Below are 22,044 nucleotides of genomic sequence, written 5' to 3'. Positions count from 1 at the left end.
GGGCGTGTAACGCATCTCCTTTCTTTGGGAGAAGATAGAAAAATTTGATAGTCAATGAACAAAGCTATCTCATAGTCTATGGTGTTTATTTACAATTAATTCACATGCCTTTTTATTAAAGACAAATTCATTGAAAAGAGAAGATGATCTTTCCAGCCAACGATCATTAAGACTGCAGGGAGCTGCTAGAAGGGTCAGGCCAGGTGAGCAGTGCAACGCAGCACGTTAAGCCACCACTTAAGTTGCCTGCATCTCATTTTGCAGTACCTGGTTTGAGTCCCAGCTACTCTACTCTTTCCTGCTAATGTTCCTGGGAGGCAGTGGATGATGGCCCAAGTAGGAGACCCAGGAGGATTTCCTGGCTCCTGGCTTTGGCCTAGCCCTGACTGTTGCAGGCACTTGAAGAATGAACCAGCAGATGGCAGAACTCTCTCTGTATGTGTGTATCTGTCCCTCTCTATGTCATGCTCTCAAATAGATAAATTTTTTAAATAAATGCAAATAAATGAATCAGGCCTGCCACCTACTGGACAAAGTACAATGCCTATAATTGTTTCTTGAAAAGATTTATTTTTATTTATTTGAAAGACAGAGTTAGAGAGAGGCAGAGAGAGAGGTTTTCCATTCACTGGTTCACTCCCCAAATGGCTGTAACAGCCAGAGCTGGGATGATCTGAAGCCAGGAGCCAGGAACTTCTTCTGGGTCTCCGGTGCAGGTGCAGGGGCCCAAGCACTTGGGCTATCTTTCACTGCTTTCCTAGGCCATAGCAGAGAGCTGGATCGGAAGTGGAGCAGCCGGGACTCAAACCAGCACCCATATGGGATGCTGCCACTGCAGGCAGCAGCTTTACCTGCTACACCACAGCACCGGCCCTGTAATTATTTTCAAAATTGATCCTCGCTGCCAGAGAAATGGGAGGGGCATATCAACATCAATTCAAAACCAAAGACTGCTGACAGCAGATAGGTGATTTATTATCTTACATATGTACAGAGATGAGCCACAGGCTCAGGGAGTGCAAACACTTATGCAGGATTTTATGCCTCATTAGAGCTGGTTTGAATCCTAGGAACTTGTTCTATCCACATCGAAGTATGAAGCAGATGGACAAACCAAGAAGGAAATTGTTAGCTAAAGACTTTGATCGAAAAGAGCAGAGAGATGGGGCCAGCGCCATGGCGCAGCAGGTTAATGCCCTGGCCTAAAGCGCCAGCATCCCATATGGACACCAGTTCGAGACCCAGCTGCTCCACTTCTGACCCAGCTCTCTGCTATGGCCTGGGAAAGCAGTGGAAGATGGCCCAGGTCCTTGGACCCCTGCACCCACTGGGAGACCCAGAAGATGCTCCTGGCTCCAAGATCAGCGCAGCCCTGGCCGTTGCAGCAAATTGGGGAGTGAACTATTGGATGGAAGACCTCTCCCTCTCTGCCCCGCCTCTTTCTGTGTAACGCTAATTTTAAAATAAATAAATAAATCAAAAACAAAGAAAAGAGCAGACAGAAAGTGCCCAAGAAAGCAGCCAGGAGGAGCTTCTTCAGAAGGAAGAAGCCACTGAACGGAAGCCAGCAAGGGGTTTTATGCCCATTGGAAAGTTTGTACAAAGCCCTTTAAGCATTCCTTGTGCAGTGCGCTTCTCCTGCCGTCTGATCTGTTGCTCCCACGTGGTTGTGACTTGCAGGACAGAGAACTAGGTCTGTCTTGGGGCCTGTCGGAGGAGCTGATTGTCTTTAGCATGCTCCTGACATGACACAGACAGCTCCCGCCACCTGGCCTTCTGGGCAACCTTGGCGCCGGAGCCTGCTTTTCTCCTAATCACCGAAATCTCTATTAACACACTTGCTTCTAGCTCAGGCCGGTTTCCCGGCTAGGCTGAGGAAGTGTTCCGCATTACAGGAGGCCCTTCTGTTTTCTTAACTTTTTTACCATTGCCGCTCCAGCTGCTTTTGTTTTCACTGGCAGAGCTGCGAACCCCATCCCCATTTTTATGTTTAAATCCCATGCTCTTTCTCTTTTACTGATTTATGGTCATGGAACCCAGTTTCTCCCTAAAGACCTGTATTAGGAGTACGAGGGGAAAGCTCTAAATAAAAGCTGCACCAAAAGCCCTTCATCTGCTATAATATGGTTGTAACTGGAGGTCATCGTGTGAAGCAAAACACAAGCCCAGAATGACAAGGACCTGGATCTCATTCTTACGTGAGTCATAATGTTTCCCCAGTTCACAGTAGAAGGCGGGGAGCCTCTACCCAGTACCCAAGCCGAGAACTTGGCTTGAGGCTTCCCTATTTACTCTTTGGTCATCAGCCCACAGCTGCACTTGGCAGTACGCGTAGTCTACGGGGGAGAAAGCAGATCCTGAAGACAGAAAGGCAGGCCGCTGCCTCCTCTGTAACTGCTGGATGTGAACTCTTTGCTGGTGAACCCTGGATGTTGAGACGATGCAGTGAGGATTAGAGAAAAAACAATGGGGTTTAAAAGGATCTGTAAGAGGTAAACGTTACGTCTGCTCTTCCCTAGTGGTTTGGCAGGGGTGGCAGGAATCAGCACAAAGGGATCTGCAGCTGAGAGCAACTGCCAGCAAAAAGGAAAAACAAGAAGCTGTCTCCTGCTGATTGGATGACTGGACAACTCGGAGTCCTCCCATGACTCAGCTCTCCCAGGTGACCTGGGGTGGAACAAGGTGCAGCCTTGCTGGTCAGAGGTGGAGGCCTGGCGCACAGCAAAGCGCAGAGACACGGCTGCCATGTTTTGCGTGAGGAAGAGGCTTGAACCCCTCTACACTCCCAGAGGATGGCTTTCACTTTTCAGTTGAGTCCTCGGCAGACAATCCTGCAGAAAATTTCAGGCACTTCTCAAAAGTGGTCAGCATGGTGGCGCCGCTGGTTAAGCTGCTACTTGTGACGACTGCACCCCATATTGGAGCACTGGTTTACGTGCTGTAATCCAGCTGCCTGCTAATGCATCTGAGAAAGCAGTGGATGATGGCCCAAGTCCTTGGGCCCCCATCACCCATGTGGGAGATCTGGATGGAGTTTGGCCTGAGCATCATGGCCATTTGGGGAGTGAACCAAGGAGCAGATCTCTTTCTCCGTCTCTCCTTCACTGTCACTCTGCCTTGCAAATAGTTAACAAGTAGCACCTGCTGCTGATGAGCGCTAGGCAGGCCATGCTACCTGCGGGCATGCACGCCACCTGTGCCCAGACAGATGGTAGCTCTGTTTCTCATGGCCCGGGGAGGAATGCAGGTGGATGGCCCTCACCACCTGCCAAGAGTCATTTCCTTCAGGGTCCCATGAAAAACTGCAGATTACTAAAGCTCTGGCCTGCGCTATCTCAAACACTACATTTTTTTTCTTTTGCCTCCTATTGGATGTGCCCTGATATGTTTTTTTTCTTACCAAATAAATAACTGCATTTTAAATTTTGTTTCAAATAGATGACTAACACCTGAAGATAGAACCAGGCATTGTTAGTATCTTATTAATGTATCTTCATTTTATTTGAAAGAGAAAAAAAAAGGCCGAGAGAGAGAGATTTTTCCATCCAATGGTTCACTCTTCAAATACCTGCAAAAGCCCCAGATAGGCCAGACTGAAGCCAAGAGCCCAGAATTCAGTCCAGGTCTCCCCCATGGGTATCAGGGTCCCAGTGACTTGAGCCATCTTCTGCTGCCCCCCACCCCCACCCCGCTCAAAGTGCACATCAGCAGAAAGCTGGAGGGGACGTGAAGGGGCAGGGACTGGAACAATGCACTCTGCTACGGGTTGTGGGTTCCTGAGCAGTGTCTTACCACTGTGCCAAACGCTTGCCCCAGCATGGTGTGTGTTTATACTGCTCATATTGCTTCACCTGAGGGACAGGTGACAGTAAGCATAGAAGGCATAGATAAATAAATCACGTGTGTGTGCTAAATGTAATACGTGGGTGTGTCCTTTTTACACAAACATAGTTAAATTTCAAACTGTCCATTATGACTTGTAAATTTTTCTATGAGATGCTAATAGTACACATGCCCAAAACATTGTTAAACATTAATTTGCTCTGCTGAAATGCTGGAGCTAACATATTAACTAATTCACCAAAAATATTATTTTTCAGAAGAAAAACAAACTTGAAAAGTTACTTTTGGTTTATGAGATTCTTCAAGGTTCTAAATTGTTAATCAGCTATTACGCAACCAGAGTTTATTAGCAGTTGTATCGAGTAGAATAGAGTTCCCCCCAATATTCATGTTTACCTGGCACTTCAGAATGTGACCTTTTTCTGGAAACAGTTCAGATGAGGTTTTACCGGATTAAGGTGGACCTTAGACCCAGAGCCTGTCGTCCTTACCAGGCCACGTGAAGATGCAGTGGGAACCAAGACTCCCAGCTAGACTTAGTCCAGCTGCTGCTCTTCCCACCTGAAAGAGTACAACCAGGAGACAGAGCCAAAAAGCAGGATTTATTGACAGGCAAAAAGTAACACACACTCAGGCCTGCCTACGGACAACGAGAGAGAATTGCCGCCGCCAACCAGGAAGGGTACAGGTGGTGCTCAGGGCAGGGTCTGATGGATGACTCAGAGGAGACAGGATTAGGGGAGGGGTGCAGCCCATCTGGTGGCCTCCAGGAAGGTGCCGTGGCATCTAGGGCATGCTGGAATGCGAGGCTTACCTGCATGATGAGTCTTCGGCATGTTGAATCTGCCTACAAAACGATGGGACTTGGGCGCTGCACATGGCTTAAGACACAACCACAGAATGCAAAAGGATGTGTGCCCACAGGGGCGGAGACTGGAAGGATGTAACTGAAGCCCAAGGATGCCAAGAACTGGCAACACCATGAGAAGCTGGGCAGGGGCGAGGAACCTTAGAACCATCGGGAGGATGGCCCTACTGGCAATTTGACTTCAGATTCCGGTCTCTGAAATTGATTAAACAAATTCCTGTTGTTTTAAGCTCCCAGGTAATGGTGATTGTGACAGCCCTGAGCAACGGACACAATGACAAATCAGGGAGTCAGAAATGTATCAAAGCAGAAGAAAAAAGAAAGAAAGAAAGAAAGGAATACACCCATCTTGCTCAAAGAACATAGTTTTTGAAAATTCTTCCTGAAGAGAGGTCTGGAAAGAATGATATTGAAATTGTCCTATCAAATGATCCCACAGCCTAAATTGAGTTTTAGGGAATTTTCCTTCAATTGAGTTAAATTTTTTGAACTCACGATATATGCCAAAAATATGCCAGTGGGGGGAAAATTATAAACAAATCCAGGGTGAAAACTATCCTTAATGAACTGGATGACAGGGCGGGAAAATTGAAGAAATGCCCTTGTGTATGCATGGTGAACTGGTTATTTAGGGGCAGGCACCTGATCTAGTAGTTACGACAAAGCTTGAGACCCTGCATCCCATACTGGCTGGTCCATGGCCTGCATGTGGTCCAGTCCCTGCTCCACTTCTGACCCAGCTTCCTGGCCCTGTGCACCTTGGGAGGCAGCAGACGATGGCTCAGGTTCATGGGTCCCTGTCACCCACGTGACAGACCTGGAATGAATTCCAGACTCCCAGCTTCAACCTGGCAAAGTCCCAGCTATTGCAGGCACTTGGAGCATAAACCAGGGGTCGGCAGACCAGACCTCTGTCTCTCTGCCCAACAAATAAACAAATCTAAAAAAAAAAGTGGAAGCTTAATTGCACTCTCCAAGAAAAGTTGAAACCAAAATTTGAAGAATTAAGATATAATAAACAATGACAGGGACATGTATTCTAGATAAGTTATTTGGAAGGTCTTAAGGTTATAAAAAAAATTTAGTCAAGTCTGAGAAACTGAAACACCAAAGCTATAGCATAAGACCAAAGCGCAGCATGATACTAGATATGGCTATATAAGAAGACTTCAATAAGCTCATGGAAAATGAAATAAGATGTTTAGCTTGGTGCAAAAATAATTTTGAAGTCCATGCATAGGTTTTTCATAACACAAACTTTCCATGGGCTTTTTGAAGACACATCATATATATGGATATCAAAGTTTGGGGGCCAAAATAAACTTGCCTTTTGATTCAATTTTTTACTATATATTTATTTATTTTGAAAGTCAGAGAGACAGAGACAGACAGAACAGTCTGCAGGTTCAAGCCCAAAATGCCCACAAATGTAAGGAATCTAAGGACTGGGCTGGGCTGCAGCTGTGGTCTCGGGTCCCCATGTGGGTGGCAGGGTCCCAACTACTTGAGTCATCAGTGCTGCATCTCAGAGTCTGTGTCAGCAGGAAGCTGGACCTGGGAACAGAGGCAGGACTCAAACCCAGGTACTTTAACACCACATGTGGGCAATCCAAGCAGCGCCTTAACCACTGCCAAATGCCCACCCCAGCTACAAACTTTTAAAAGCAATCTTGTTCTAAAGAGGGTGCTCAGGGTAGATCTCCTGGAGATGATACCTGAGGAAGACTTGAAGGTTGAGAATAAATCAATATTAGCAAATAAAGTATGGCTTTATTGCTACATTTGCTCTTCGAAATATTGCTTAAATCAATAAGCAATCAGCAAGCATTTATTGAATTAGGTGAGGCAACTGTAAGTCTACCAGCAGTATAACAATAACAAGTGGGTTTCAACGTCTCACCCAAGAGTTCAGAATCACTTGATCAAGTTTTAGGAGCCACAACCTCTAAAGAGAAGTCATAAGGATCTTAAATACGTGGCTGAGCTGGAAATAGAACTGTGGGAACGGATGGTCCCAGGCTGCTGCAGGTACTCACAAGGAGGATGACCTCATCTTGTTAGTCACTGTTGAAAAACACACGCCCCTGCACGGTGGCATGTTGCAGTGTGTCACGTGACTACTTCTAAGGGTGATCACTTCCTGCTACTTAAAACCTGGAAAATAATCTGGCCACGTGTGTTTGCAAAGTTATCAAAGTGCCCTTAGTTGCAAGGATAAAAGAAAAAAAAAAAGGGAAAGAATGAGGCATGGCCCTATAACACAACAGGGCAGTTAAGGCAACGTCACCAATTTCACAGCTTTTGGGAAAGGGACAGGGATATTTGTGTCTTTTTTTTTTTTCCCCCTAGGCTACATATCAAAATAGCTAAGGAAAACAAGCTTTGTAGAGCTGTGTCATCCACAGAACAACATGACCCAGGCTGGATGGACCAAATTGTAGACTTTGCACTGTAATAGCCCTGTAAACAAAGGGGTGGGGTGGGCAGACAGTTGGACAGCAGGGATGAGGCAGGAGGGAAATACTCTATTACTCAGAGTGGTGACGGGGTGACAACTTGGTCTCAGAACCACCCAAGGGCAAAATGGACCACTCTGTGACAACATTGGGTGGTTTTATAAAGCTAAAGCTAAAAATACATAGAAGAAAATGAGCTTGTTCAAATCTGTCCAAAAAAAAAAAAAATTCAAATGAAACCACACAGATGTTATATTATACAGTAAAAACTAGATGAATTTATCAGCTGGTTTTAAAAGCTGATTAATTTATCAGTTGGCTTTATTTTATTTTGAAAAGATTTCTGTATTAATTGAAAGGCAGGGTGAGAAAGAAAAGAGGGAGAAACAGATTGTTCATCTTCCGGTTCACTCCCCCAAATGACCACAACTGTCAGGTCTGCACAAGGGCAAAGCCAGGGACTAGGATCACCATCTTGGTCTCCCACATGGGTGACAGGGGCCTAAGCACTTGGGCCATCCTCTGCTGCCTTCCCAGGATCAGGGGCTGAGCGGCTGGGACTTGAACCAGGACTTCAGTATGGATGCCAGCTTCACAAACAGGAGCTTAACCCACTGCACCACGCCAGCCCCAATGTTTCATCACTACAGTTGACCTGGTACTGTGTGGGCAAGTGAATATGCATTGCCCACTCCCCTCCCCCCAACTCCATTTACAACTGTAAAACCACAGCAGACCTATTTGATAGTTAATGACAAAAGTACAAGGTAGAAATGTGGGCCTAATGTGTTAAGGATTCCCAAGACAATTAGCAACAGCTGACAATACTGTGTCCAAAGGACCACTGTTTGGCCCAGGAAACTATACACCACGTGACTCTGGGGAGTACTGTCCACATGACTGACTGTGGTAGTATATAAGGCAGTGAATTTGTCTTCCTAGTGACCACTGTCCCTAAGCTAACCATCACTTGTTTTGTCCCTTTGCAATCTTGATCTCTGATTATACAATATAGTCTATAAAAATTTTAGAGGTGCACAATGCTTTGAAGGAAGAAAATTCAACCATGGGAGTCCCCTGGGGAAATAAAGAACCACTAGTAACTCAATCGGGACATTAGACACAAGTCAAGATTATCCTTGGCAAGTCTGGATGTATGCTTACCTTACACATGAGTACTTTTATCTTTCTACTCAAGTTATATGGAAAAAGATAAGGACTCACTCATCCCGACAATGTTATACTGGCCTCTTTTTCAGAAAAGAATGGACTTTCATTTAAATCCTCACTCCCAGAATATACAAAGTCAAATAACCTAACTAGGGACATGGAGCTCCAGTTATCGGAAGGACACTTCCTAAATTCTTTTAGTTTGGACCAGTACCACAATGACCTGAGGGCATTAAGCTTTTATTCCCTAATTTTTATTTTGCTTCATTTCATTTGAAAAGCAGAGAGGCAAAGGCAGAGAAAGATTTTCCATCTGCCAGCTCACTCCCCACACATCACAGTAGCCAGGGCTGGGCCAGGTGCCTCCAGGAGCCAGGAACTCCATCCACATGGTGGCAGGGACCCAAGTTCTCGAGGCATTACCTGCTGCCTCCCAGCTCACACATTAGCAGGAATCTGGAATTGGAAGTGGAGCTAGGACTTGAACCCAGGCAGTCCTGGAGAAGCAGATGGCCCAAGTGGCATCTTAACTGCTATGTCTAACACAGGAACCATGAGTGGCACTGAGAGACACCACCAAATCAGAACACTGGAGTATCTGGTGAAGTTTGCCTCTGGACTTAGCCAAGCTACTTACAGGATCTGTAAAATCAGGTGGCTAGCCTAAAATGGCATACGATATCCTATCCAAGGATACAATATTTTCTCTAAGAAAACTCAGCAATAGCAGAAGTAAAATAAGTCAAAGCCTCCGGACAGACTGTGAAGTTTAGCAACAATCTGTAGCCCCTTGCACTAAAAGGACTGTTTCAGGTGTCTAAGAAGGGCTGGGGTCTGCCATGTGTTTGCTTTTAGGCATTCTTCTAATTTCATTCCCACATAGTGAGTTGCTAAGTTCCTATCTAAGCAAGTAATTATTAGCTTCCTTTTGGCTTTATTAGGGAAGAGCAACCTGGCATTTTGTCGTGACAAGGTGTCTACTTTCAAGGCTTTGATCAAAATTCCTCGGTTTTCCATACTTGTCTGCATAAAGTGCCTGCTGGGCTTGGGCTTCTCCTGTCCTCTCAATCCTCACTTTCCCAATCAGTTGGCTGGGCACAGCTTGATGGTTGGACTCTTGCTATGGATCTTCCTAACTTCCTTTCTGGTGACTCTGACATACTCCATAAAACTCTACAGAGGCAGACACCCCGGGGAGTACAGCTGCAAGAGGCTCCAGGAGGCTAAAGATGGCTTTTAAGGTTCTCATGCAAGGAGAGAACATCTCTGTTGTTCCTTCTCTTACAGCTTACATGCTGGTTCCTGACTGAATGCAAGACTCTCGTGTGAGCCGAAGTCAAGTTTGTTCCCACACCAGGAGCTTTACTTTGGTGCTCGTTTGCTGCTAGAGGAGATGGTGGCTTCTCATCTGACCAAGATGTAGTGGGGGTGGGGGGAATGAGGTATGGTTGGAACAAGCAGCAAAACCTGCTGCAAAGGCAGTGGTTGGCACACTTCAGTGTGCAGAGTCCCAGGAGGTGCTATTAAAACTCCAGACGCCTACGCTGTGATTGAGTCACATACGTTTGGGACAAGGCCCAGACATCTTCATTTGTAATCCGCACACCCCCGACCCGCCCACCATGCTCTGATGCAGGCAGTTCCACCTTCAGCTCTGACAAAGCACACATCACCAGCACACCGGGCACACTGCCCCACTCTAACACTCACCCTCGAGGGCAACTCCAGGTCAGCTACGAGCTGAGACGACACGTATACATCTGATCATGGAGGTGAGCACTCGCTCACCTCGCCCCCAGCGTTCTGCTCAGAGTCCGCATGCCATCTACCCTAACGGACACTGAATGAAAGCAACACTTATGAACTCCATGTAAACTCTGAAGGTGAGCAAATTACTTTATTTCTGAGGCCTGACAGCATTGCCTTTGTTAGACAAGAACCTGCAGCTGACAGAACTGACACACAGATTTCCCAACAGGAAGGACTCTTTCTAGTAGCAGAGATGAAATGAAATGTCACGTCTGAGTGCGATCCCTGGGCCCCACCCCCACCCCATGTAACCCCCGCAGGGAAAACAGATCCGTAAAATCCCCGATAGTGACTGAAAATCAGCCCTCCGAACTCTTGTAACGAGCAGCCGCAGCGTGGAAACCAAAGGAGGGAAGCAGCCGGCCACCGTCAGCACTCCTGTGCGTGTGAGACTGCAGGGACAGCAGCAGGAGAGGAAGAAGTCTGGCTGATCCACCTGCCTCTGCCATACCTAAGACATCTCGGTCCCTATACACGGGAAACTCTAAGGGATATGCTAAAAGAGTAGTTTTAGCCTGGGGCCCATTGAGTTCCAAGAGAGGTGTGGGATAAGGGGCACCAGAGAGACAGCAGGTTAGAGAGGCTCAACACTCAAGTCCGTTCCAGTTCAGTGCTGGCCTGACTACCTCGTAATCATAACCACCGTCATGACTAACTCCTATTTTCAAGGTAAGAGAGTGCCATCTCAATTTCTGTGCCTGTGTCTACTGCCACCTCTGGGGTGGTACTGAGATGTTTGTGTGTGACGATACAACTTAGATGGAAGGGAGGAGTCGTGGAAGGCCACAGTGCTTCAGTTACAATGGGCTTGGTCCCCAGAAGGCACGGCCCACCACCACAAGTCATAAAACATTCCTGTCTTCCTCCCCTTTTGGTCTCATGTGAATGTCAAAACTAGAATGGTGAGGAGGGAGTCACTGTTGGACCGCAACTGTCTCTGGCCCTGCCTGGTCCATACGCTGACCCTCCTATGAAATTGCACAAATATTCTCAGCAAAGCTGTAAAGTTATGCCATCCTCAATCCTTTCTCAAAGCCAATCCAACAGCTCTGTCCTGACATGCTTTCTCCCTGGGCCGAGGAAGCAGCAAAAAATATCAACTGAGCATGTGAAAATATGATGACAGTGTGTGTGCTGTAATATTTCTCGATGTCTTCACATTCTGTCTCCTTCATGGTGGGAGCCCTCCTGCTCTTCCCCCAAGTCCCACACATACCCCTCCCCTACCCCCAAGTCCAGGTGCTCCCATCTGCTGGGCTTCCAACACTCATTTCCCATAGACACTCTCATCGCTGTAGGCCACATACAGAAAATAGTCTTCCTCATGGTTGTCCTAGGGAAGAGAAAAGAAGACAGCTCAGGACACCTATTCATCTTCATTATTCCTAGGATTCTGAGCCACACATAGCCTTATCAAGTAAGTATGAAGAATATCGCTAGTCTCCATTAAACGAGTAAGCAGAAGTGGTTAAACCTGTGGGTAGAAGAGCTCATTTAATTCTCTGTCACTCTGCCTTTCAAATAAATAATTTAAAATATTTTTTAAAGTTCATATTAGCAAGGGAAACATACCACAAGACATGTACAGGAATATATATTAGTGGAGAAGATACACTATGGAATAGGAGTCCCATAGAGTTTGTGTCATTACTGAGGCGCCATGAGAAGGCAGCATCTCGTGTGAAATCCTTTAAGGAGTACAACAATTATAATGTTACTTTCAATTTCCAATGTGAGAAAGTGCTTTACTATAGCTTACTCATTAGATTCTGACAGTTTACCAATTAAACCAAGTCAGGTAAGTCATTCTCCCCAAGTTTGTTTGTTAAGATAAATCAATCAAAATGAAGACTGGGCCTCAATTAGCATTTCAATTTCAATTACAGTTCACTGTGCCCAGGTAATGGTGAATCTGTTTCATGGTCTTAGTTTTGAACTCAGAAATAAGGAGCTACCCTTGTGTGGATCTATATGGTTGTCTTAAGCCAAAATTTCGGTTTAGAGCTTAAGGTTAGTTTCAGAGCTAGAAGGGGCTAAACTTAACACCATTTGCTTTCTCAAATAAATAGCAATAAAATAATGAACTGAGATCTGAATGCATAGTTTGCTTAAACACTATTTGTCACCAACGAAAAAAAGAAGAACTGCAGTGAATCCATGTTTGGACTCTTTGTTATCAGCAACCACCTCCAGTCACTTCAATGAAGACCATCCGCATTACAATAGCAGTCAGACTGAGAAGAGATTTGTCAGCGGGAATAAATCTAGTCCTGAGGACTGCATCCCTGCAGGACAAGTGCTGTCTGATCACCCGGGGCCTGACACTGCCATCTGTAAGAGGATCCTGGTAAGTAACACCTCCTGCCCCACTTTCCCAGTGTTATCAACAAAAGCCACAGCGCATCAGACTGCTCAGAACTGCTGCGACCAGGAGCATTACCTCATACAGCTGGCCCATGGTGGCACTAGTGGGAGGGATGGTGTTGTTGACAAAGAAGAATAAGGCGTCCTCAGGTCTCAGGTGGATCCTCTTCCGGATTAAGAAGTAGAACTGGCCAACTGGATGAAAGAAGGAGGAAAACGAAGGCACGAAGAGCAGAAAACAAGAGATTAAAGGAAGGGTAAATTCTCCTGCACCTGTACCCTCTAGATTAAGTATCAGCTTTGGAGACCATCTGAGCAGAGCCAACCATCCTCCTGCAGCCTTGGGAATAAAAAGTGAAACCTGAGAGGCCCACAGAGTCCCAAGCGCAACACAGCGGAATTTACTCCTTCTGTCCCCCATTAATTTCAGACCCACTGTTAGCAGATCCACCCCAAGATTTACCTGATGCACAGGAGTTCTATGTATAGCCAGACCAAACATTCCCATCATTGTCTAAAGCTGACCTGTAACACCCTTCCACCCCCACTTCCCCCAAGACAAACCAGAGATGGAAAGAGGTCTACCAGACCCCAGGAGTCTTAGGGTGGTCACTCAATTCAGTGTGGGGGCACAAAGTGTGAAGTAGTGTGTTACATCTCCTGAGAATTCTGAAAATGTTCTAGAAAGTCAATATTCAAATCTATTAACTCTGGAGCAAGGAGATCTATAATCTTTCAGTGTCTCCTGAACACAGTAGGTATTCCATTAAGGATCAAGGTGAAGATCAAATATGTTCTTTATAATTCCAAACTCAATACAAAACCTATAACAAAACCACATGGCCTGAGGAGATGAGACATCTCACCGATAATCTCTAAACTGTGATCCTCCCAAGAAACTAGGCTGGTACTTCTCCTCTAACAAACTGACATCACAATAGCAAAGCTGATTTAATAGGTGGTTTAAATAATGGACATCTGATCTTTTCCTCCAATGTGTTGGGCTCTTCTGTGTCTGAATCAAACAAGGCACAGTGAAGGGAAATGCTTTAGGGACTTGACATCATCTTTGAGTCAGCCAAGTCTGCGGAGAGCCACACTCAGATCCTTCGACTCCATGCAATACTCTCAATCTCATGATCTCAGGGGACAGAGGGCATGGGAGAAAAGGGACATTACCGGTGAGGTCAGAGGGCACGAGGTACTTCCTCTTGTCCAGATCCGGCACCCTGGCTTTAGGTGCCTTCTCCACGATCACCTAGGAAGACAAGAGCAGGAATGAAAACCACAAGACCCAGCCTACTGTTTTCCCTTCTGCTTCCTGCAGTTACCCTCCTGGAACTGAGTCCAAGCATTACTTCTCCACTTCTCCTCCTCCACATCAATGGGAAAAGAGGCACCTTCAAAGGAAGATTTTAGTTTCATTACTGCTGTAACAAAAGAACACAGAGGGCCCATAATGAAAAATAAAAAGAAACACCTGGATTTTAGAGTTTTACAAGTGACCTGAAAGGTGCACTAGAGGACACAGACCTCCTGGTATTTAATTAGAACATCAGGAAGGCTGTCTGGGTTTTCTCAGAAGGTCCTGATCAACTACTCATTTTATTCTTCCATACCAATGTCATTAGGTACAGCTATGTGTTTTAAATTTTATGCTTTGTCAAAATTATCAAGAATGACTACCAACTAATGTTCAAGACACTACTAAGTGAAAAAGTTTTAAAATGGTTCTTTCAAAGATGCTCTGTAATATGTCGGTACAATAATGCATCCAGGAACATTAAGTTAGAACCTCAAGGAATCTCCAGTGTCTACATTAAATATTTCTGTAAGCCTTCAAGTTTCATAAACACCATGGATTTCTGTAATAAGAAAACAAAAATGCATATAAACATATAAAAGGTCTTTTACAAATTTCAGCTTATAAAAATATTATAAAACCATGAGCTTTGGATTTTTAGTTTAGAAGATAGAATCATTCTAAATAGAAGATACAGAAAGTATAGAAAAATTAAAATGAAGCAGAAACAACTACTAAATAACAGGTCACTTAACTTCTCTGAGCTTCAGCATTCTAATGAGTAATAAGGAAAAGAGTCTGCCAAGACATATTTTACAAACTCATGCTATGAATGAAGTGAACCTGAGTAACACACAAAATGTTACATGAAAATACTTTGTAAATTATCAAGAACTATTCAAAGGAAGGGGTGGGGCCGGCATTACGGCACAGTGGGTTAAAGCCCCAGCCTGCAGCACTGGCATCTCATATGGGCATGGTTCGAGACCTAGCTGTTCCACTTCCAATCCAGCTCTCTGCTATGGCCTGGGGAAGCAGTGGAAGATGGCCCAAGTCCTTGGGCCTCTGCAACCACATGGGAGACCTGGAAGAAGCTCCTGGCTCCTGGCTTTGAATCAGCTCAACTCTGGCCATTGCAGTCATTTGGGGAGTGAACCAGAGGAATGGAAGACTTGCTCTCGCTCTCACTCTGGCTCTGGCTCTCTCTGTAACTCTTTCAAATAAATAAAAATAAATCTTTAAAAAAACAAAAAAAAAGAGGAAGGGGTGAAGGTTTTAATAAAATAATTAAAATGATAAAATGTCTCTTGTGTAATTGGAGAAAGTCCATGATCAGTCCTTAAATTTAAAAATAAAAAACTGGGGAGCCAGGGCTGTGGTGCAGTAGTTTAATCCTCCCCCTGCAGCACTGGTATCCCATATGGGCACCGGTTCGTGTGCTGCTGCTCCTCTTCCAATCCAGCTCTCTGCTGTGGCCTGGGAAAGCAGTAGAAGATGGCCCAAGTCCTTGGGCCCCTGCATCCACGTGGGAGACCCAGAAGAAGCTCCTGGCTCCTGGCTGCGGCCATTCAGGGAGTGAACCAGCAGATGGAAGACCTTTCTCTCTGTCTCTCCCTCTCACTGTCTGTAACTGCTTCTCAAATAACTAAATAAAACCTTAAAAAAAAAAAAAACTGGGATAAAGAGATTGAGGGAAACATTAAGATGAAAAAAGCAGAAGAGCTTCAGCAAGAGACCAGAGAAGACCCCAAAATGAGGATGGACAGGACAGCACGGGCCATCGAATCAAGGGGAAGTGGAGGAGCATGCACTGTGCATCACAGGAACTCAGACCTGGCAGCTCCCATCAGTGAGAACAGAGGGAAACCACAAAGGAGGGGGCCAGAAGAAAGTGGTGGAGCGCATTACAGTGACAACTGGGGGAGCCTGTGGGAGGTGCAGGAGGGGAAGGGTGGCGGCTAAGGCTGCAAGTTCCCAGAAACTGCCTGGTCTCCGGGAATCCAAACTCCACTCCTCACTTCCGGGCACACTGGGATACATGCCTCCCCTCTCTGGGCCTCAGTTTCCCTCATCTGTGAAAAGTGGCTGTTACTCCACAGAGCTGTTCACTGATTTTTAAAAATGGATGGTGTATACTCAACTATGCTGCAGGTTCTCAATCTGCTGTAGCTATTATCGGTAACTCCAGGACCCCAGGACCCCTCCTCTCCTGAGGCCAAAGCACATATGTTCTTTTGTATGTGGCTGTGCAGAGGCATTGGTGGGACTAAGTACAGGTTCTATGAGAAAGCAGACCACACCTGTACCAAGAATCTCAAGAAGGAAGAGGCCTTAGAAATGCTTTACAATGGGGCCAGCACTGTGGCATAACGGGTTAAACCCCTGGCCTACAGCACCGGCATCCCATGTGGGTGCCGCTTAGTCTCAGCTGCTCCCGGCTGCTCCTCTTCCAATCCGGATATTTGCTGTGGCTTGGGAAAGCAGTGGAAGATGGCCCAAGTCCTTGGGCCCCTGCACCCACGTGGGAGACCTGGAAGAAACTCCTGGCTTCAGATCGGCCCAGCTCCAGCAGTTGCAGCCAAAGGGGAGTGAACCAGCGGACAGAAGACTTCTCTGTCTCTACCTCTCTCTGTAACTCTGTCCTTCAAATACATAAAATAAATCTTTAAAAAAAGAAAGAAAGGCTTTATGCTCACGCTCTCCTGGGGTCTAGCACCGGAGATGAAAGGCTCTGCCCCAGGGCACAGTGGGTGCTCCTGAAGCTCAGGCCTGGAAGCAGGTCTCTGAATTTCCAGGGCAGAACTCTTCTTCCTGCGTCACAGCTAGAAAAGGGTCCAGAGGCCAAGCACCCACTGAGTGGCTGGGAGGGAGGCTCACAGCTGGTTAAACCCTAACTGGTGGACTCCTGCCATCCGAGGGGTGGTCTGAATGGCTTACTAGTTGTCAGAAAGTAAGACATCCAACTCCAAACTATAAGCACAGAAAGAACAGGAAGGATAAGCTGAAATACCCGGGGGGAAAGGGAGGGGGGATATACAGAAAGGGCTGAAAAGGAAAGCGCTGTTCTGAGAAAATACAGGAGAATGCTAACTAGGAGCAGGTGCATCCATGTAAAGCTACCGGAACCTAGGCTCACAGTCGTTCTGCTTACCACGTGCCCTGTCTGGCACCAGACTACCCTGTGAACTCTGGAGGGTAGCAGCAGTTCATTTCCACTACTCAGCAGTGTGAGGTGCACAATGCCAGAACTGTATTAGAAATTAAACCAAACAGCACAGGAGGTTAAGGAACAGAGTTGGAATCCAGGCTCTGCCACAGACTCGCAAGGTCAAGTCTTTAGGGAGTGACTTCATCTCTCTGTGGTTCCAGTCTTCATCTGCAGAGTGAGGATTGCAATGTGAGGATTAAGTGAATGACATTAGAGCGCTGAGAACGCGGCCTGCTGTAAGCCAGCGGTGAAAGCTAGCCGCTGTTTTTAAACCTCATTCCTCCAGAATTGCTAGATCTGGGAGAAACATTTACAGCAAGCACCCTAGGTCCAGGAAGAGGCAGGTAATCGCACAGGGCGCTGGGTAACGATTAGCTCCCCTTTGTAGCCCAAAACCACTGTGTACAAAATAGCTGAGGAATGGCAAGGCTAGAGAGTTTCCATTGCGGGGCTAGAGCCCAGATTGCTTCTGGCTGCAATGAGACCATGAGAGTTAGGGAAGAATTGGAGAATTCCCAAAGAGTCCGTGTGAGTCAGGAGAGGCCACATCACATAATGGCAACTCTTGACATCTTCAAGTCACACGGAACACATTCCACCGTCCCTGTCTGAAGATGGAAATAATCACAAACTCTGCGCCCCCATCTCCAAACACCCAAGGGCTGCAGCCCCTGGCCCGCACGCCCAAGTCTTCCTGGGCTACGCAACCTGCATTAGACAAGAGCCGGGCAAGTGGGCGGGGGAGGGGGCAACGGGAAAAACGCCCGGATGCTGAGAGATGGCTTCATGTCCCTTCCTCCTCGCTCTTGGCACCAGCTTTAACGACGTGAGCCAGTGTCCAAATCCGAAAGAAAAAGTCCTCAGTCCCGCCTTATGGTGTCAGGCCCCATCGGATCACATTCAGCTCCAAGGGCAGGCCGGCCGCTCCCCGCCCCCCACGGGCCCCCGGGGCCGAGAAGGCTGAGGCAGGCGGCTGTTGCGCAGAGAACGTGACCTTGCTTTCTGGGCCAGGCCCGTCTCGTGGCGTCCCCAGCCCTCCCCTCCCTAGTTCTAAGAGAAATCAAGAAAGGACCTCCCAGGCCCAGAGCTCACGAGGGCCAAAGCCAACTTGGGTAATTAAAGGCGAAGCATCCTCAGAGGCAAACCCCAAGGCATCAGTGGCTCCCATCACAATTCCGCTGCGTGCTGAACAGCGGCCCGCATCCACACGCCCACACCGCGGGCAGACAGGCACCACTGCGTGCCCTCCTGCACCTGCACCTGCACCTGCACGAGCCCTCCATACTGCTGAGTCACCGCAGACAGGGGCTCTGCCGCCAGGAACCAGCGGCCTCCGCTAGGGCTGTGAGCCCCCCCCCCCCCCCAAACCAGGTCCGCAGGCCGAATGGCCCCGGCCGGGAGAGGCTCGCGGAGCCCCCTCCGCGCCGCAGGGCTGCCATCCCGCCGCCCCGCACCCACGGGCCCCGACCCCCTCCGTCCTCCCCGCCCCCACGACACTCACAGGGACCCTGTCCGGATACTTCTTCCGGATCTTTTCTCCTTCCTTTTTCCGATACTCAAAGGGATGGTCCTCCTTATACTGGAACTTCATGATGCACCGCAGGTTTTCCGAGACGCCCGGACCGGGCCTGCCTCCCTCGCGGACGATTGCGTCTCTCGCGCTCCGCTGCCCTCCGCCAACTTCTGGGGGTACCAGGACCGCCTCGGGAGCGTCCGCGCCCTCTGCCACGCCGCCTGGCCCAGCGCTCAGGAGGGGCACCTCGGGCCCCCGGCCTGCAGGTGGGAAGCGGCCAGGTGAAGAGACCCGGGCGGCTGTGCCCAAGCGCAGGGAACACAAAAACACCCCAGCGGCGCGCAGGGGTTGTGACGTCACGAAGCCGCGCCCAGGCCCTCAGGCCCCGCCCCCGGCTCGGCCCCCGGCGCTCCGGACTCGGCGGAACCGAGGTGAACAGAAACCTTGTTTGTTTCTATTGATTTTCACCCTGCCTGATTTTTTTTTTTCCCCCGAGTGGAGCCCACTGCAAACCTGAACGCGTTATACTTGCTATTCTACTGCGACTTGACATGAAAAACGGGTTTTAGTGAAGACAACGGGCTGTAAAGATGTCTCCTTCCCCCTCCTTGGCGTCTGTTGGTTGGGATCCAAAACAAATACAAAGGGCGCCCCTCCAGCCTGGTCCCCCGCTGGCTGGGACCTGGAGCCTGCGCCGGCCGGGGTCCCGCGCCTCCTGGGATGCCTTCGGGCCCTGCGGGAGCGGCGCGGAGTTGCGTGTTGCCCTCTGCGGGCTCCGCAGCCTCCCCGCCCCGCGTCGTCGCGTCGTCCTGTGTTGGTCCCCGCCGCGGTCCGTTCTCCGAATGGCAGCGGCGGCCAGCAGGGCGTGACTCAGGCCGGAGTGCGGGGAGGTGGTGGTGCTGAGGGCGCCGAGGACTTCACGCTCGCCAACGGCTCGCTTCCCCCTGGGACCCCGGGAGCTGGGCCTCGTCGAGCCGTGGAGGCCCCTCACTCGGTGGAGCTCAGATGTGTGGGTGGTGGTTGTTTGTCTTTAACTCTGCAGAACTGCTCGTGAGAAATAGATGCGCGGGGTACAGTCGGCCCGGCACGTGAACGGAGGGCACTACCTCAGGTGCCGGGTGCCAGGAGGCGTCCCGTTCCTCACCACCTGGGGACCTAAGACCTGCCCAGCACTGCGGTGGCCGGGGATCCCTGGAGTCTGTAGGGAGAGGGCGGCAGAGATTGCGAAGAGAGGGGAAGGGTTCCCTTGTGTGCCAGTCTGTGAGTTCTGAAAACTGTTAGACAAGGGCTATCAGCGTCGCCTTCAAAAAGCAAACCCACAGAACAAAACTGTTTCATTATCGAAACGAGAAAACGAATTTCATAGTCCTGTTGGTCCCGTTTCTTGTTAATTCCTTTTCCCCGTGGCATTTGTCAATTTTTTTTTTTTTAAAGATTTATTCGAAAGGCAAAGTGACAGAGGGAGAGAGAAAGAGCTTCCGTCTGCTGGTTCACTCCCTAAATGGCCACACCAGCCACGTCTGGGCCAAACCAAAGTCTGGAGCCAAAAATTTCATCCAGGGGCCAGCGCTGTTGAGCAGCGGGTTAACACCCTGGCCTGCAGTGCCGGTTCAAGATCTGGCTGCTCCACTTCCCATCTGGCTCTCTGCTATAGCCTGGGAAAGCAGTAGAAGATGGCCCAAGTCCTTGGGCCCTGCACCCACATGGGAGACTCAGAGGAAGCTCCTAGCTCCTGGCTTCGGATCGGCACAGCCATTGCAGCCAGTTGGGGAGTGAACCAGTGCTGGAAGACCCCTCTCCCTCTCTGCCTCTCCTCTCTGTGTAACTCTTTAAAATAAATAAATAAATCTTAAAAAAAAAAAAATTCCATCCAGGTCTCCGTCTTGGGTGACAGAGGCCCAAGAACTTGGGCTGTCTTCTACCGCATTTTAAGGCGCTTTAGCAGGAAACGGGATGGAAAGCAGAGCAGCCAGGACTCAACCCACTGCTGTTAGAGGATGCCAGTATGGCAAGGTGCAGCTTAATAAGCCTCTGCCACAGTGGTAGGCTCTGTTCTTCTGTTAATATATGAAAATCCTCGTATTATTTTATCACATTGTATAGAATTTCCAGCCCTTATTTTCAAGTTGCAATTAGTTTAATCGCCACTCATTCATTTTAGCTTTGACTCAAACCTAGGTAAATCTTTTAGAGGACTGCTTTACATCCGGTTGAGAAAGGTAATTATGGTGGCAATTAAAATGCTGAGAGTGTTGTTGAGAACAATCGTAGCTAGTTGAAATGCTGATTTTAACCTTTATTTTAAAAATATCCAAGCACAAAGGCAACTTATACAATATGTAAAAACTAATTTGGAGATGAAATTTTGGTTAATCTTTTTGCCACAACTTTTCTAAAGGCCAATGCCTTATCTTAGAATACACAATCTGTCAGTTTCCAAAGTGTGTTCCTTACCTTTATTCTCAGCGTGACATTTAAAATGTTATACGGAAGCTAATTTATAAATTAACACATTTAATAAAAACATTTCAGATTCCTCTTTTAACCAGACAAAATGCCACTTTCAAAACCCACATTTGGGACGGGAGTTTTGGCACAGCTGGTTAAGCCACCACTTGGGACGCCTGTGTCCCATATCAGAGTGCCAGGGGTGGACTCCTGCTTCTGCTTGTTGACCTCTGGTAAGGAATATAATGGCTAGAGGTTCAGAGACTTGCAATCATTTGCCAAAACCACTTGCCAAGTTTGGAATAAGCAAGAGAGTGCTTTATTTCATTTGAATGTTCACATACGCTGTCACCTACAAAACAGATGCCAAATACCGTCACGATGAGACTGCTCGACCCTGACACCGGGAATAGCTCTTGCTCCCAGGACTGTGCGAGAATGGATCTTCCTTCTTAAGCATGTGAATGTGCCCACTTTGCTCCATCTCGACTGCCATCACTTTAATTTAGCCTTGATTGCTTTTTATTTGACTTACAGTTCTGATTAGCTCTTGCTGTATAACAAACTGCTTCAAAATGGTGGCTTGACACAGTAATATCATCTAGAAGTTTTGCTCATTTATCTGGGGTTGTAGGGCTCAGCGAGGCAATTCTTTCTTGGTTTAGTCTGACCGTGACTTCTTTGAAGGCAGCTTCGTTAGCACTTATGGTAATGGGAAATCCTTGGCTACCGCTTCTCTCTATGGTCCCAACGTGTGTCTCCTGGCATAGCATAGTCTAGCCAGACTTCTTCTGAAACCAAGCCCCCAAATAGTGCCTTGAATGCAGATGTTCAATACCATCAGGCCCCACTCTCCTAGATACCCTAACTCCCTGAACTGAGGGAGTGGTACAGCCAGCACTGCAGGTTCTACTCACTGGACTCATGAGGTCATTTGCTTCTCCAACAGATAACAGCTTGGTGGCCGGTATTGTCTCAAGAGGTTGTGCTCAGGGGAATTCCAGGTCTGAGACAGAAAGTAACTAACGCCTATATGTAGACCCCAGGCTGGACTGAATCCCT

The 22,044-nt window shown here is 47.8% G+C and overlaps 1 protein-coding gene across 1 annotated transcript; it reads right to left on the bottom strand.

Annotated features, from left to right (window-relative positions):
- Positions 1-10,208: 10,208 nt before the first annotated feature.
- On the bottom strand, positions 10,209-18,866 carry GABARAPL1 (GABA type A receptor associated protein like 1). Its single transcript, XM_062194825.1, has 4 exons — positions 18,523-18,866; positions 13,690-13,768; positions 12,587-12,705; positions 10,209-11,479 (listed from the first exon to the last, which is right to left on the bottom strand). Exons 1-4 carry the CDS (start codon positions 18,610-18,612, stop codon positions 11,414-11,416), a joined length of 354 nt encoding a protein of 117 aa, XP_062050809.1. The 5' UTR covers positions 18,613-18,866; the 3' UTR covers positions 10,209-11,413.
- Positions 18,867-22,044: the final 3,178 nt, after the last annotated feature.

This window comes from Lepus europaeus, chromosome 6 (genome assembly GCF_033115175.1).
Source record: "Lepus europaeus isolate LE1 chromosome 6, mLepTim1.pri, whole genome shotgun sequence".
Classification (NCBI taxonomy): Eukaryota; Metazoa; Chordata; class Mammalia; order Lagomorpha; family Leporidae; genus Lepus; species Lepus europaeus.
This window is presented reverse-complemented; position numbering and strand designations above follow the sequence as displayed.

What these genes read in the sequence shown, in the direction of transcription:
- GABARAPL1 (XM_062194825.1), bottom strand. Translation starts at nt 18,612, where the DNA reads ATGAAGTTCCAGTATAAGGAGGACCATCCCTTTGAGTATCGGAAAAAG. An exon ending in AGTATCCGGACAGGGTCCCT is followed by an intron (nt 13,769 to 18,522) that starts GTGAGTGTCGTG and finishes TTGTCTTCCTAG; the next exon opens with GTGATCGTGGAGAAGGCACC. An exon ending in CCATGGGCCAGCTGTATGAG is followed by an intron (nt 11,480 to 12,586) that starts GTAATGCTCCTG and finishes TCTCTTCCCTAG; the next exon opens with GACAACCATGAGGAAGACTA.